At 52.2% G+C, this 15,691-nt stretch overlaps 1 protein-coding gene across 4 annotated transcripts in view; it reads right to left on the bottom strand.

Moving 5' to 3' along the window:
* HSPA12A (heat shock protein family A (Hsp70) member 12A) overlaps positions 1-15,691 on the bottom strand; it is a 146,083-nt gene that overhangs the window by 20,239 nt on the left and 110,153 nt on the right. For all 4 annotated transcript variants that reach the window (XM_081823432.1, XM_081823435.1, XM_081823434.1 and 1 more), the window contains exons 2-6: positions 13,490-13,575; positions 11,937-12,064; positions 8,200-8,386; positions 5,973-6,077; positions 1,408-1,524 (exon numbers count right to left, since the gene is read on the bottom strand). In XM_081823432.1, coding sequence (XP_081679558.1) covers positions 1,408-1,524; positions 5,973-6,077; positions 8,200-8,386; positions 11,937-12,064; positions 13,490-13,575 — 623 coding nt within the window. The remainder of the gene's footprint in view (positions 1-1,407; positions 1,525-5,972; positions 6,078-8,199; positions 8,387-11,936; positions 12,065-13,489; positions 13,576-15,691) is intronic.

The raw sequence follows: 15,691 nt of genomic DNA, 5'->3' as shown, positions 1-15,691 counted from the left end.
GGATGCTGCCTGAAGGCTGGCACTGAGGACAAGCTCCAGGATGCCCAGGGCTTCTGTGGACAGCAAAACTGCATTTGGGTTTCTTCCTTTTTAAAGAAGTTGCCTCTTTCTGGAACTTCCACCCTCTTCCTTCATCCCTATAAAAACAAATCTATTTTTGGCAGCTACGTAGACTGAGCCAGATTCTCACGCTGAAGGGGAGAGCAGAGGAGAGCCTGCGGCAGAGGGAAGAAGGGGAAGTGGGGAGATTGGGGGTGGGGGTGGAGCAGGGACATTGCTCTCCCTGGAATTCTACCTGTCACCTGGGGTAAAGCTCCAAGTGGTGAGTACAATTCATGACACCAAGGTAACCATGGCCATTTTGCTGCATTTGGTACTCAGGGTTGATCGGTAGGTATTTTGAAAGGAAAGTTCATACCTATGGCTACAAACTCAACATCAGAGACATGTCCCCCAGGAGCAGTGACTGTCCCCTGGGAGGTGTGGCTTCGGGCAAGGGAACATCCATTACGTTGGTGACTTTCCCCAGCCCAGCTCAGGTTGAAGGCTCTGGAAACTGACTCTCATTGCACAGAGTGGGCCCAGGCCCCAGGGTGGCCTTTCATTAACCCAAGGGATTAAGTACAGCGGGAGCCAGCTCTGACCTTGGGGTCAGAATGGCAGGTCAGCACGGCCAGCCATCCTTGCCATGGAGTCAGACCCTCGTGGAAGCCCCGTCATGGCACACGTGGCCTGCGGACAGTGTGAGGCTTGGCGGCCATGAGGGTCCATGGTACCAGGGATGCCCCCAACGCCCAGGAGGAATGGGCTGGCCACTGGCACTAGAATGTTCTATCCATGGCGCCATGCTGACTGGCACACTCCTCAGCCACGCCACTGCCCTCATCCAGGTGTCTGCCACCACACGGGTCTGGTGGCCTCACCACCCCCTGACCCTTGTGCTCCCGTGTTACTCACAAGGTGACACGTGCAGAAGATCATTCTATTTCCCTTATGACCCAGCTGTACAGATGCAGATTTCAACCTCTATACCAAGCTGCTGTGCTTGGTCACGGCCATCGGCTTTCTCTTTATTCCTTTCTTCTTCAAACATTCTTATTGCCTAAGCTTTTTCCTGAGGGTCCATTCACCCACGGCAAAATGTCTCTGTACCCCAGTTTGAAATCCTAGCCCTGGGGAACTTACGGTGTAGAAGGTATAATGCCAGAAAGAAAATTGAGCCCAGCCCAACCCTTATGGACCTGACCCCCATTCCTCCCCCAGGAGGAAGGCTTCATGTCCCCTGGGCAGTGGGAGACCCCTCACTGCCTTCCCAGGGAGGCCTGTGAGTGCTGGAGACACCTGAGTGGGGTGACAGTCACCCCCATGGGCATCCTGGGCCGCCACCCGCCCCACCCCCACACTCACCTGATAGGCAGCTTGTCTCATGAACTGCTTGGCGGGCTGTTTCCAAATGGCAGGCACTGTGATGACCCATCTGACATCAGAGTTCTCGAACTCCGACCCCGCCTGGTCACTCAGCTCCTAAAGCCAAGGGAAATGCAGCAGGTCAAGAGGACACAGCTGGTCCTCCTACAGCTTCACGGAGAATTCCAGGCTTCCTGGCCATGAACTCTTGGGGCATCTACTCTACAGCCTCCTGAACTTACTAGTGTCAGGGAGCAAGGGTCTGTTTCCTGATTATTCCACAAGCAGGGAGCTCTGCTCCTTTCACTCACTGAACGTGACTGCAAGCAGGAGGCAGGCAGGTCAGAGGCCTTTGGCCACTTCTGAGTCATGTGACAGGGCAAGTAACAGCCTCCCAGGCCTCAGTTTCCTCATCTGCACAATGGGGATAATAATACCTAGCTCACACTGTTGTTGGGAGGAGTGATAATTTTCTGAGAGCTACATTTACTGGGAGCTTACTCTGTGTTAAGCACTTTGCATACCTCATCTCCATTAGTTCCAGGATCCCACTAGGAAGGGATGATAACTATGTGTCTTTTCTACAGATGGGAACCTGAGTCCTAGATACGTGCAGTACCTTCTGATGACTGCACAGCTGGAAATTGACAGAGCCAAAATTTGGACCCAGACCCAGTTATATCTTAACTCTAAAGGCCAAGGTCTTAACTAAGTTGTTACATGTGGTTCATATCTAGAACAGGGCCTGCCCCATAGCACTGCTTAACACCTGGTAGCAGTTGTTGTCAGAGATGTCACTGTCCTCTGCCTTATGGCAAGGCCAGCACCTCAGGGCAGTTCTCCTAGCAGGACGGGAGGGATATGAACATGACCCAAGCAAGAACTATGCTGCCCTTAGCTTTTGGTTAAGATTAAAACCACATCAGCAGGAACCACACAGATAAAAGGGATTGGCAGAAGCATCAGAGGTTCACACCGAGTCCATGCAGACAAAATACGTCTCTAGAATAGTTCTCAGACTCAGTATTCCCATCTGTAAAATGGGGAGAATAAAAGTAATGCTCTGTGTTTCTGGGGAGATTGAGAACACCTGGAAGAAGCTCGCCCAGAGAAGACCTCTGATAAAGCTTGCTCCTTCCTGCCCTTCCCCTCCAGTTGCCACATTCACCAGACAAATCTGAAATCAAACCTAAACATGCACCAACGCGCATCTGCGTCGGAGTCAGTTCTGGGGACAGGTTTCAGAAGATTAAAAGGCTGGCAATTTGTTTCTTCTGATAGGTATCTCATTTCCTCTCTTGTTTCAGTAGATACCTTGGGACGGAGCTACCGTGACACGGAATTAACTTCCTATGTGATCAGTCCGTAAACTTTTTTTTTTTTGCCCTTTAAAAATTTTTTTTTTATTTTTAATTGTGACAATAACCCATAATGTAAAATCTACCGCATGAACCTTTTTTTAAGCACATAGCTCAGCAGTGTTAAGTACGTCTAGTATACTTTTTTTTTTAAACATGTTTTTAAAAACACCTCTGCGTGAAACAGCGGGTTTTGTTTTGTTTTGTTTTTATCATGTTTTATTTCCTTGCAGGTCTGCATTGGGCTTTAAAGGCAGGCAAGTAGTGATGTGTGTTGGGAAGTGTTCTAAGCAGGCCGCCGAGCACCATCCAGGCTATTTTAAACTCTTTAAACAGGAAAAGGCTCAAAAGGTGAATGATGGGCTTCCCTGGCCGTAGGGAAGGTTGTTTAAAGCTGTTTGTTCACCAGTGGATAGAGTACAGCTTAGAAGGGAAAGGACCCTGCCATTAATTAAACATCTCAGTATGTCAGGCCCTTTTCACTTGCTTTCCTTCATGAACGATGAGCCTGCTTCATGCCTGTGATTCCTGAGATACGATGCTTTAGTAGATACTCTATTTTGCTTATCCTGGTCCAACGTGCAACAGTCCCCTCCTCTGAAGCCATCTGTCCTTCCAATACCAGCCAGCCCTCTCGTGGAGGGCCCGGTGCTCATAAATCTCCTCAGAAAGCTTTTCTTCATGGAATTTCTTTATAGCATGCTCCCTGCTGGGAGAATGTGCAACCAGGTTCCCAAAGCTTTTGGCTGAGCTGACATGTTCGAAACCACACACCCTCCTACACTCCCTGTTGGCCCTCTGCCCCCCTCCATCTCTCCCCTCCCCTTCTGAGATGGGCTGTTCACTCTTTTCCCCTTGACCAACCTGAAACACAAGCCAATGTCATGGACTTTCTCAGGTCCTAAATTTTCCCCAGATCCCCATGCCTCTTCCTCCTAATCCAAAGGCCCTGCAGTCATGGGCCTCCCTCTGCTCCTTCACCTTTCTCCAGATGGCTACAGACACGATAGGCAGACAGTCCTTCATTGGTTGTCTGGGCTACCAGGTGCTGAGCCCATGCCTCTGAGATCCCTGCTCTTCGGGATCTCTGTGCCTCCTAGTCCACTTTGTTGCCGCCTAGAATCATGTGCTCTCCTTTACACTCCGTCTCCCTCCTACTCCTTCCTTCTGTCCTCTCCCCTCTCCGTCCCCCACCGCCGGTAGAAGAATTATTTCCCAGAATCTACTTCTTCCCTCCGCCCTGGCCCCCTCTTTCTTCTTGGTTTTCACGTTCCCCAAGTGACCCCCCACTCTCCGAGTCTCAGAGCCCTCAGAAACACCTGCTTCAGGATCTGAGTCCACTGTTTCCATAGGGCTTTCCTCCACCCTGCAGGCCCTGGGGATGCTGTGGTCTCCCTCCCTCAAATGTTATCTCTGTGGCCATGGCATTCCCCTATTAGAAATCCTTGGATGGCTCCCCGTGACCCAAGGAGTTCATTAGCTTGGCATTTGAGGCTTTGCAAGATCTCGACCCAAGCTTGCTGTTCCCACTCGATCCCACAGCCCTGCCCTTCTCTCAACCCAAACTGCCCGCTTTCCAGAGCTGTCTGCTGTGTTTCCTTTCCCCTGCAATCGTCTTGTGCCATTCTACCAGCTCAAAACACCCACCCTTCCAGCTGCTGCCAGTGAGAGGCCCCTGATGCACCTCCTCCAGGGAGCCTTCCCTACTGCAGCCCACTGGGCAGAACCTCTGTCTTCACCAAACACCAAACACCCACAATGACCCCCTCACAACACCAATCTGTTGACGACATACTCCTTCACACTCTGTTGATTTCAATGCTGCCAGAACTATCTGGCACACAGAAAGTACTCCAAAAAGAAGAAGGAGGAGGAGGAGGAGAAGAGGAATAGGAAGAAGAAGAAGAAGGAGAAGGAGGAGGAGGAGGAGGTGCTTGAATGGATGAAAGCAGTATTACATTCTCATGTCTTTGTTTCCCTCAGGCCCTATTTCTAGAACTCTATTCTATTTCTAGAGTTCACTAAATTTCTTGTAGTGATCACATAATACCAAATACTTCTAAAGTTCCCAATTCTTTTTGGATAAAGCTCAGTACACAAGGTTCTTTATGCATCTGACTCACACCCACTCATCACCATGCCCATGGACAGAGACACCAAGTGGACAGCTGTATTCCACTTAGAAATTAGCCAATTCTTCCCCATCCAGGGCCATCTCTGCACAAACTTTGCAACAGTCATCCAAGCGGCTCACTCAGGCACCAGCTTCTCCCCTGGGGCCTGGGGGGACAGGGAGAAGGGATGACAGCAACCATTTGCCAGGAGTTCACTGTGCCCAGCTCTGAGGGAGGTGCCTCATGTCTGGTAAAACAACCCACAAGATACACGACCTGCCCCACTCTTCCGGTTAGGAATGTGGGTATCAGAGAAATTAAGCACCTCACCTGAGACCCCACAGCTGCCGCACATGTCTTCTGCCTATCTTTTTTACTGAGATGGAACTCACATCTCATAAAATTCTCCTTTTTCAAGCATACAATTCAGTGGTTTTAGTATATTCACAAGGTTGTGCAACCACCACACTCTCTAATTCTGTCACCCCAAAGAGAAGCCCCATTCCTATAAGCAGTCACTCCTGTGCCCTCCCCCAGCCCCGGACACCTGCCAATCCACCTCCTCTCTCTGGGGATTCACCTACTGTGGACATTTCTTACAATGGAATCACACAGGATTGGCTGGCTTCTTTCACTCAGAGTAACGTTGTCAAGGTTTCTCCATGTGGTTGCAGGCGTCCGTGAGTCATTCCTTTCTATGGCTGACTAATATCTCCTTGCAGGGATAGACTCACTTAGTAACCCATCCATCCATTGATGGACGTTCATGTTGTTTCCCCTTTTTAGTTATTACAAATACTGCTGCTGTAGACGCTCATAGACGGGTTTTTGTGTGAATATGCGTTTTCATCTCTCTTGGGTATATGCTGAGGAGTGGAATCACTGGGTCATGTGGTAGCCCTGTGTTTAACCTTTGAGGAACTCTCAGACTTTTCCACGGCGGCTGCCCCACTTTCCATTCCTGCCAGCAGGGCATGAGGGTGCATCCTGCTTTCTGAATGTAAGTCCTACGCTTCGTCCCTGGAGGCCGTGCCTGCTCGCCTGGCTGGCAGGTGTGCCTCCCCCTGCCCCAGGGCCCTGGCACGTGTCCTACCTTCAGCGCCTGCTCCTTGAAGTATTGCAGGGCGTACGCGAAGATTTCAAGGGCTTTGATTTTCTTGCCGTTTGCTGCCGTTAGGTCTGTATCCATGGTGAGGTCCTGGTGCGGGAGAGGAAGGAACAGTAAGATGAGGGAGAAGAGACGTACCTTGTGGCTTTGGGAACTGCTACTTGGAGATCTGGGGAAGCCAGTGAGCCACATTTCTGTTTCCTGATATTTGGTAGACTGGGATAGTGTGTCTTCCACTATCTCCCACCAAGGGGCCTGGCAGCATTGTCCCCTTATTGTGTCAGGGGCCCTGGCTGTTTCCTTCAGCCCCTACCTCTCACTTTTCCCTCCCTCCCTCCCTCTCATTCTCTCTCCCCTGGATCCTCACGAAGCAGAGGTTTCAGGGAGGCGACAGAGCCCAGGAGAAGAGAAAGGAAGCAAGCACCATTGCTGATGCAGTTGACATACTATTTCCACACCCAGACACACATGGTCACCTTCGGGAGCCCCAGCAGAGGCCTAAAGCATCACGCCAACTCGCTGACGTGCATGATGCTAAACAGACATGAAGCCTTCATTCCCCGATGAGCTGCCAACCGAGTCGCCAAAATAGAAGAGCTCCTATTTTAAGACCTGTGCTTAATCCTCTTGGGAGTGCAGCATCACCACCTCCCTTCCTCCGCCAGTAGCTAAAGCAGTCCGGTCCCTTGGGTGCAGGATGCCTGTGAGACACTGGCTGGACTGGGGTCATTCAAAAATGACAAGAAAGTGCTCACAGGGTGGCGATGGACAGAGAGTGGGAGCGAACATCAGGAGGAAGCCCCCAACGCAGCCCGAACCCAGAGGCTCATTACTACCAGGGGGAAAAAAAAAAATCAGCCTCCGGATTGATCCAGCTGGCTAATGAGGCTTGCGGTTAGAGTTCGAAGGGGCACAAAGCTACTAAAGCGGCCTCGTGGAGCCTGTCGGCTGTCCTGACCCATCGGCACAAGCCCCCCCTTCCCAACCAGCCACCCCACCCCCAGTGCTCAACAAAGACACCCCAGATTTGGGGGCAGGGCAACTCCCAGGTTCAGAAAGGGGACCAACCACCAGGAAGCCAGAGGGTCAGAACTGAAAAAACTCAAAACGGAAGAAATTCCCGTGTTCCACCACACAAGACTGCTGTTGGGCGGTGACCGCCATCAGGTGAAACGGGGAGGATGCATTTCTAGCAGGAACCTGTCTGCTTCACAGAGAGCCACGCCGATGCACACAGGGCCTCAGAGGCAGGGTGCTGGCTGCAGGGTCTCCATTAACATGGGTTTTGTCATCTGCAAGCACGTTAACAGCAGACAAATGAAAGCAATAATCATAGGAGCGAGCAACTGACTAGAACTTAGTACCAGCACAGCTCTAAGAGCTTTAGGTATTTTGATTCCTTTAATCTTTACACCATCCCCACAAAGAAGGCCCTGGAGTGTCTCTATTCCACACAGGGCCCAGAAAGGTTAAGTCACTTGGATTAAGCATCTTGCAAGTTTCAGAGGTAGGATTTAAATCTAGGCCGTCTGGTCCCAGGGTCCATGGTCTTAAACACCCATTGCCATCCTGAATCTCTAAGTACCAAAAATTAAAGAAAATCTGTGGGATGTAATGCTCACACTGAAAAAAAATCCTATCCTGTGATCCAAACTTTTCCATGAATCTTGGGAGAGGGGCCTAGCTGATGTAGACAGCTTACAGAACACTGGCGTGCTGGGAGTTGAGCCTCCAATAAATTGGGCACCTGATTTCCTGAGCTACCACTTCCCCACACAGGTTTACTTCTAAACTTGTTAGCTAATCGCCACTGCCCTGGGTCCCCCAAATGCCCCCGGCCCCCAAGGCCTGCCTTCAGAATCCCCGGATCTCCCAACAACCCAGCAACTGCAGAGGGATCTCCTGGCATAGCAGGGAGCCCCCAGCCCCCTCGGCCGGGGCTCCAGCCAGTGTCCACTCTGACCAGTCAGTTGCCAAGGCACACACGTTGTTAAATATTCTGAATATCTCCCTGCCCATGTGTGTATCAGAAAGTGCCGTGTATTCCGCAGAAGTGTTGTGTGCTCCAGGCTGCTTCTAAAATCAAGGTAAATGGATGTTACTTTCTACTCAGGAGAAGCCTGAGGGTTTCCTGGGTTGGGAAGACCTCGGGGCTGGAGGAACCTTGGCTCTCCAATGCGGAGGACTTGGGGCCAGGGAGAGGCTCGCTTACCCCCGTGGTATGCAGCTTCATCTTGAACTTCTCCAGGTATAGCCACTGCTTGGCCTCGTTGGGATCCAGATCATGGTAGAAGTCCCTGGCGGCATACCCAAAGCTGTGGAATTTCCTCTCCGGAGTCAACAAGATAGTGGTCGGAGTCTTCTGGTTGGACACCCCAGGGTCGCCCCCTTCCCATCGCCTGACATCAAGGAAAGGCAGAGGTTATGAGAACCTTCCTTCATAATCCTAGTTCAGGCGGCACTGACTGGAGCACCTACTGTGTGCACGATTCTTACAGATGTGGGTGCGCACAGGAGCCGCGACAGGTGCACTCTGGTTCTGTTGGGTGAGTGGTGATCAGAGACCCGACTTCAGTCAGAGAGAAGAAGGAAAGGGGCAAGCACCAGGGTCTTGCTCAGGAACGAGGTCTGCTTTGACCATCCACTCCATGTTCACTAAGCACCTACTGTGTGCCGGGTGCTGGCGACACAGACACGAAACCTTTATGTCTCTGCCTTCAAATAACTCACAACCTAGGAGGTTATGTCTTTTTGTGGGGGGCGGGGTCTTTTTTTTAATTTGCAAGCCCTCAAAACAAATGTATAGCCGGCTTGTGTCCTCTCTAAAACAAGGTAGGGTATAAACAAATACATAAATACCTGCCTTATCACATGGGAACGAGGGACCCAGGAAATGCCCTAGAGGTCAGAGAAGGCAGAGGTGCCGGATGGTAGGGCAAGGGGAGGAATGCAGGGCTAAGGAGAGACTCGAAGGACTGACACAGAGCTGCCAGGATCTTGAAGGATGGAAGGGCACTGCAGGCTGCTCAGAGGTAGGAGAACATGGGGCTTGTGCGGGGATGCTAAGTGATTGGCTTGGGTGGAGAAGGAGTGTGTAAATGGGAAGTGTGAGAAACAAGATTGGGAAGGTGTATGGAACCAGGCTGAAGAGAACCCTGGGAAGGGAGAGAATTAATGAGTGAGTAACGGGAAGCCACTAAAGGTTGGAGGGCAGGGGCATGGCAGAATCAGAGCTGGGGTTGACCAGAGCACACTGAACTAGACAGGAAGCCAGGAGGCTGAGGAGGAGCCTCAGGCCTCGTCTGGGAGCAGAGGCAAGGGGGCTTAAACAAGGGCAGAGGAAAGGGATGGAGGAGGATGAGCCTTCCCGAGGGAGAACCAAGCCAAATGGCCATGGTGTGAGCAGGAGCCAAGGCACCAGAGGCCCCCACTTGGGAGCCCAGAGGAGAAAGCCCCCTTCCCAGAAACCTGGAGCCCTGGTTAACCAAGGAGACCGCAGGGAACGAGGGAACTCCAGGTGAACCTGCTGGCACTGAACTCCCAGGAGGGGGCTGGAGATGGAAGCCTGGGGTTCACAGGAGAGATCCAGGAGGAGAGACAGACTTGGGTGCCTCCATACCAGGGTAACAGCCACGGTGACAAGGAGGCAGGAGAGCCCTGATGGGAACAGGGAGGTGGGAAAGGACTATTCCTGCAAGGCTGAGTGCTGAAGAGGCCCCAGAAGAGGAGAGAGGTGAGTATGGACAGATTGGCGGAGACCATGGGAGTCCATCCTGGAGCTCATGGGGGGGTAAGGGAGTGGGGCAGGGAGTAGGTGGAGCCCCAGGGAAGCTTCCTTCCTTCTCTTAGGTAGAAAGGAGAACAGGAAGGAGAGTGAAGAAGGCAAGTGACTTGGTGCCTCCCCTCCTCTGGAAGAGAGGAGAAGCCGCATCTGCCAAGGCGGCCAGGATGCTCTCTTCTCTCCCAGGTTCTGACTCTGCAGCACGCTCCCGTGCTGCCACTAGCCACGGGACCACCACGAGAAGCCTCTGGTGGCGACACGTTGTACTAGAGGAAGCACGCCTCTCCCTGGCCTGCTGGGAGGGTGGCTGAGCTCACACCTGCTCCCAACATAGCACCGTTAAGCTTCGGTGGGACCATCACAATCCAGGTGGAGAGCCAACCTGGATTTGCCACACAGCTGGGTCTGGAATCATCCCTGGCAGGTTCCCCAGTCAAGCTCCATCAAGATGCAGGCTTCTACCCAGGGAGCCAAAGTCCCCATGATGAGTGCACTGAGACCCAGGGATGCTCACCACCCCAGACGCCGGGCACCTGGGCACTCCCCACATGACCGCTCACAAATGGACTTTCTGTTCCCATTAACAACTGACATTTTCACTAGGCGATGAACCTCCTGAGTTATTTCCCTTCCAATTTTTATTCCTTCATTCCTATTAAAATACATACAAAAAAATTGAATTTTCTCAACCATAATTGTGTCAGTCTGTATCAAGGTTAACGTGTTCTGATTGAACTAAAATCCAGGTAGGGCTTCCCTCCAAACTCTCTACAAGAACAGAGATGATCTCTCTAGAGGCCTGAGCGCTGCTGATACTGTGTGGATCCCTCCCAAGCAATCTCAGTGTTATGTCTGCTCTTCATTTTTTTTTTTTTTCAATTTCACTGCAAGACGATCCCTTCGAAATAACATTTCTCAAAACAACTATGGAGAAGTCTAGCTTTTTACAGCATGCTCTTCTCCCTTCGGGGTTTCCATCCCTGGGGACGGCAGAGCAGACCTCGCAGCAGGTATCTAGCTACCCAGATGCAGAATCCTGGTGGCGACTAGACAAGAGGGCTCTGCTGTCATCGGGGCTCTCTACCAGAACTGGCTTTTCATTATTTCCTGAAGATATGACACCCACGGGGCTCTGGAGCCTCTTAGGACATCCAAGCCAAGATTGGGGTGGGGGGGTCACTTTTATTATGACTTATGTTTTAAGCAGCACACTGCAAAAATGCATAAGATCTTACTCTGGGAGCCATAACTAAATTCCACAGTTGCCAGGTAAAGGAGTTGCAAAACCCATCACAATCTATCTTCAGAGCCGTCCTTGGATTTGGAAAATCAGAGTGATAAACTCCTGGCCCCCAAAGCTTTGAGGGGCCACAGACTCTGCAGGAGAGCCCCGCACCAGAGCCGGAGCCCGCGTGGGGGCCAGGGTAGACCAGAGTCCTTGCAGACAGCCCGTCACGCGTGGATGCGGAGGACAAGAGGGCGGTTTTAGGCTGCTGTGTGTATGGCGGGGCGAGGTGGAGGAGGGCAGCAGTGTCCTGAGCACAGAGTGTGTCCCAAGAGACCCCGGGCAACTTCAGGGTGACCCTGAAATTCACCCCACTCTGCTTTCTGGTTACTATCACTTAAGGACTAGCACCTTCCCTGCTTACACTTTACTCTGTACTAAGCTTGGCAGGAAATCTCATTTCATATGCACACACACTCTGTGAGACAGACATTGCCACTACCTCCATTTCACAGATTCGGAAACTGAGGTTTAGAAGGTCCAGCAGTTGCATAAGGTCACACAGTAGGTGGCCGAGCTGACACCTGGACCTCCTCCATCACAAATACCCTACAAGTCAGTACCTCTTCCCCGGGATGCATGCTAGAATAACCCAGGCCAGGTTTCAAACACACTGTCCAGGCCCTTCCCCAGACCCACTGAGTCAGAATTAAAGCAATGCTTTTACAGACCAGGAACCTGGAGCCCAGAGATGAGAATGGTTTACCCAAAAGGGGCACAGGGGGTTTGGGCTGAGCTGGGCCAGAATCTAGGACCCGCCTACTAAATGCCATTCACCCGCTTCTTAAACGAACCCCCTCCTCTCCCCCAGGGCCCTCCTCCAAGTCTCCACAGGTACAGTGACTGGTGCCCACACACGGCCCTCCGCACCCACAGCACTCACCTCATCACGTGGATACATTCTGGCTCCTTGGTGAAGCTGTAGGCATAGCCACTGGACGTGGTTCCAAAGTCAATGGCCACCACCACCAGAAACATCTGCTGCTCTGAGACGTTCGGGTCAGCATCATTCTGCGGGTGTTCGGAGTAAGGCATGAGGGGTGGGTGGGGGTGGCCGAGCCTGGCCTTCCCGCCTGCCCAGCTGTGCACCCCCTACAGACAGAACTCTGGCTCAAGTGTGCCGCGTGGTGAGCCCTACGGAGAGGCCAGGCCAGCCTCAGCCCCCACATGGTGGCTCAAGGAGAAATGGAGGGCCAGGCTGCCAGCGAGAAGGCACCTGCCCACAGCCTGCCCCCGTCTTTATCAACTGCTTATGAACACGACTAATTGTGGAAAGTCCATCCAGTCTGGAAGCCCAGTGGTTCCTCGAGTGACACAATCCTTCCCTCACCGCCCTCCCCGAACTCCTGTGCAGACACTGTCCAGAATGCCTTACCAGCTGTGGCCCTGCCACAGCCCCAGTGACCACTCCACCTGCTCAGGCGTGTTGTGAGTGGGAGGAGGGCTCTGCATGCCAGGGGCCCTGGCCATGCGATCCTGCCAAGTCCTGTCCCTTCAGGGGCCAGAGCCTTTCCTCAACATCAGGCGAGTGAGTCAGGCCATTCCAGGTTTCCAAACCTTTGTTTGTTTGTTTGTTAAGCAGTGTAGACTTTTTTTTTATATCCACAGAACTTCACATTATAAACCAATCAATGTCGGGCTTGAAGTGTACTGCTTAGAGCAGGGGGTGAGAGCCCCATCCATCTGGCCTCTCCTCACGCTGCCCCCCACTCCCCACACACCCCGAGGTGACCCCGAAGCTCCTACAGGGACCCCTCAGGGCGCCGTCTGGAAACTCGCAGTGTGAGGACCAGGCCAGAGGAGGCCAGCCTCCCAGTCTCCCAGGACTGACGGAGTTCCAGGACACTGAGTGAGGTGAAACCCAGCCAGTTCCAGGAAAACCAGGACAAGCTGGTGCCCCCTCCTGCAAAGCCACCCCTCCCCGGGGACTTTTCTCTGGTCGGCTATGTGTAAATCCCTTGAACAGCTGCCCCACAAAAAATCCATCTTCTCATTGAGGGGTAGGGTGGGAGCAAATGCCCAATCTGCAGCCCCCTCCCCATCCAGGCCTTCTCTCCCGGGCCGGCTGATGCAGAAGCCAGCCCAGCCACAGGCTTGCAGACCGGGCAGTTAACTGCAATCAAAAAGCCGCTGCATTTCACCGATGCCCCGGCCAGAGGTGGCTGCTCCCTTCCAAAGGGACGCCTCGCTGTCTCTGGGCCCTCAGCCTCCAAATGCACCTGCTAATGCACCCAAGCCAACAGCTCCGGAAGCACCAGCCACACCACAAAAAGCCTTCTCAGGCCGAGGGTGGGGAAGCGGCTTGGTGGGCTCACAGGACGAGTCCCGGGACCATGTACTCCCCACCCACGAAGGTGAGGGGCTGCCCAGCAGCCTGGCTCGTGAGAGCAGATCCAGAAAGCAAAGATCGTCAGCACATAGATACACATTTCTTACCACGATATGGGAAGGGGACAGCGGCGTGATTCCTGTGTCCCCCAGACTCCGGGCTGGAGAGGAATATGCAGACGTGGGGGCTGTTTCTGAAAGGAAAGACAGAGGCCCTCTTAGCAGCAGTGTGGGCTGAGCCTGGGGGCAGGAATGAGCCGTGGGGCTTCCTGCTATGGGCAGGTGCTGCTGCCGCCTGGAAGCCTGAACCCCGCCACACACGTAGTCTGTCTGTTCTGGCACTCCCTTGTGTTTGGTATTTAGAACGACCAAATGAAACACTCTTTCTCTCCCCGTGACCACCAGGCCTCTCACTACGTCCCACCCAACTCCCACTTCGCAGAGACACTGCCCAATCCCCACATGCCTCACCTCCAGGCTTGTGCTCTCTAAAGGGCCAGACCCTCACCTGGGCACCACGATGGACCAGAGGAACCTGTAGCCACCTGAGCAAATGTTTGTGTGCATTTTTTTGGAAGAGATTCCAGGTTCTTTGCCCTACCCTACAGATCAACAAGCCCTATTATAGGAATAAAGGACAAGAATACAGCTTCCAGAAAGAACTTCCTTGCTTAGTGGACACATCACCTCCTCCCTCCCTCTGGCAGAAGGCTGCATCACAATGTGGGAAACTCCTCTCTCTTCAGTGATCCTGATGGCTCTTGACATCCAGTAAGAAAAACCATGGCAGAAAGTCAGGTAGCTCAGCATCCCCGGACCCCGCGCCTCGGGCCCCACAACAGACATGAGGTCAAACCAGAGAAAAACCGATAGCAAAGCTGCCTGAACATCATTGTATCGATTGCCCTGCTAATCTCACAGTTACGCAGGCGGTGACATTTGTCCTGACACCTTGCCAGGACCCGGTGGCCCTCCCCCAGGAATGAGCACCCAGGGAGAAGTCACATTGTCCCCGCTGGAAGCTCCACGCTGGCCTCCCTGCCCACCGCCCAGGACTGGCAGGGCCGGCGAGCAGCGGAGCACCGACGGTGAGTGACCCTGGGCACCCACAAATCCCGGGCGCTGGCTGGGATGCTCTGCAAATACAGCTCCATCTAGCACACAGCCTACTACCTGGTAGGAAGGAATGGGTAGTTTGCTAAAACACACCGGTGGTCAAGGAAACCCAGAGGGTGCAAGGTGTCTGAGAAAGGCCTGTCTGCTTCTAAGGGAGTATAGCAGTGGCCCCATCTGCCCCTGCTGCCACATCGCTTTGGTTAATCCCACACACTTACTGGTTTTTGTGTTTTCCTGCTTGATGAGAACTCAAATAGCATCATTACCCTGGGTGCCAAATGGGCTGAGGGAATGAAATGAATCACGAAAGGGTGAATGTGAGCCTTCGAATCTGCACAGCCACCCCCACTCTCTGTAGGCATCTGGTCTCCCTCCTCCTGGAAAGGCTCTAGTTCCAACCCCTGGGAGAAACACGGAGAGGCGAGTCCGTACAGAGGTCCGAAACCAACTTGCTGGGCAAAGGACTTCACCAGACATTTCTCCAAAGAAGACACACAAATGGCCAATAAGCATGTGGAAAGATGTTTAACATCATTAGTTATTAGAGAAATGCAAATCAAAACCACAATGAGTTACGGCTTCACACCCACTAAGATGGTGGCTACAAAAAAAAAAAGAAAGAAAGAACAGATGTTGGCAAGAATATGGAGACACTGGAACCCTTGTAGATATCCGGTGGGAGTGCAAAATGGTACAGCTGCTATGGAAAACAGTTTAGTGCTTCCTCAAAAAGTCAAATATAGAATTACCATATGACCCAGCAATTCCATGCCTAGGCGTCTACCCAAAAGAACTGAAAAGAGGGATTCAGACACTTGTATGTGCACGTTCACTGTGATATTATTCATAATAACCAAAAAGTGGACACAGGCCAAGTCTCCATCAACAGATGAGTAAACAAAATGTGGCATGTCCATACAATGGAATATTACTCAGCTGTAAAAAGGAAAGAAGTTCTTTTACACGCTACCATATGGATGAACCTAGAGAACAATATGCCAAGTAAAATGAGCTGGACACAAAAGGACAAGTATTGTATAATCCCACGTACATGAAATATCTAAAATAGGCAAGTTCATAGAGACAGAAAGTAGATTAGAGGTTTCCAGGGGCTGGGAGGGAGGAGGAAGGAATGGGAATGCTGAGTTTCTATTCTGAGTGAGGTCAAGGGTCTGGAAATAGTAGTGATGGTGG

This window comes from Leptonychotes weddellii, chromosome 6, assembly GCF_054177405.1.
Source record: "Leptonychotes weddellii isolate Sample4059 chromosome 6, ASM5417740v2, whole genome shotgun sequence".
Classification (NCBI taxonomy): domain Eukaryota; kingdom Metazoa; phylum Chordata; class Mammalia; order Carnivora; family Phocidae; genus Leptonychotes; species Leptonychotes weddellii.
Note: the sequence above shows the minus strand (reverse complement) of the source record. Positions and strands in the feature narration are given on the sequence as shown.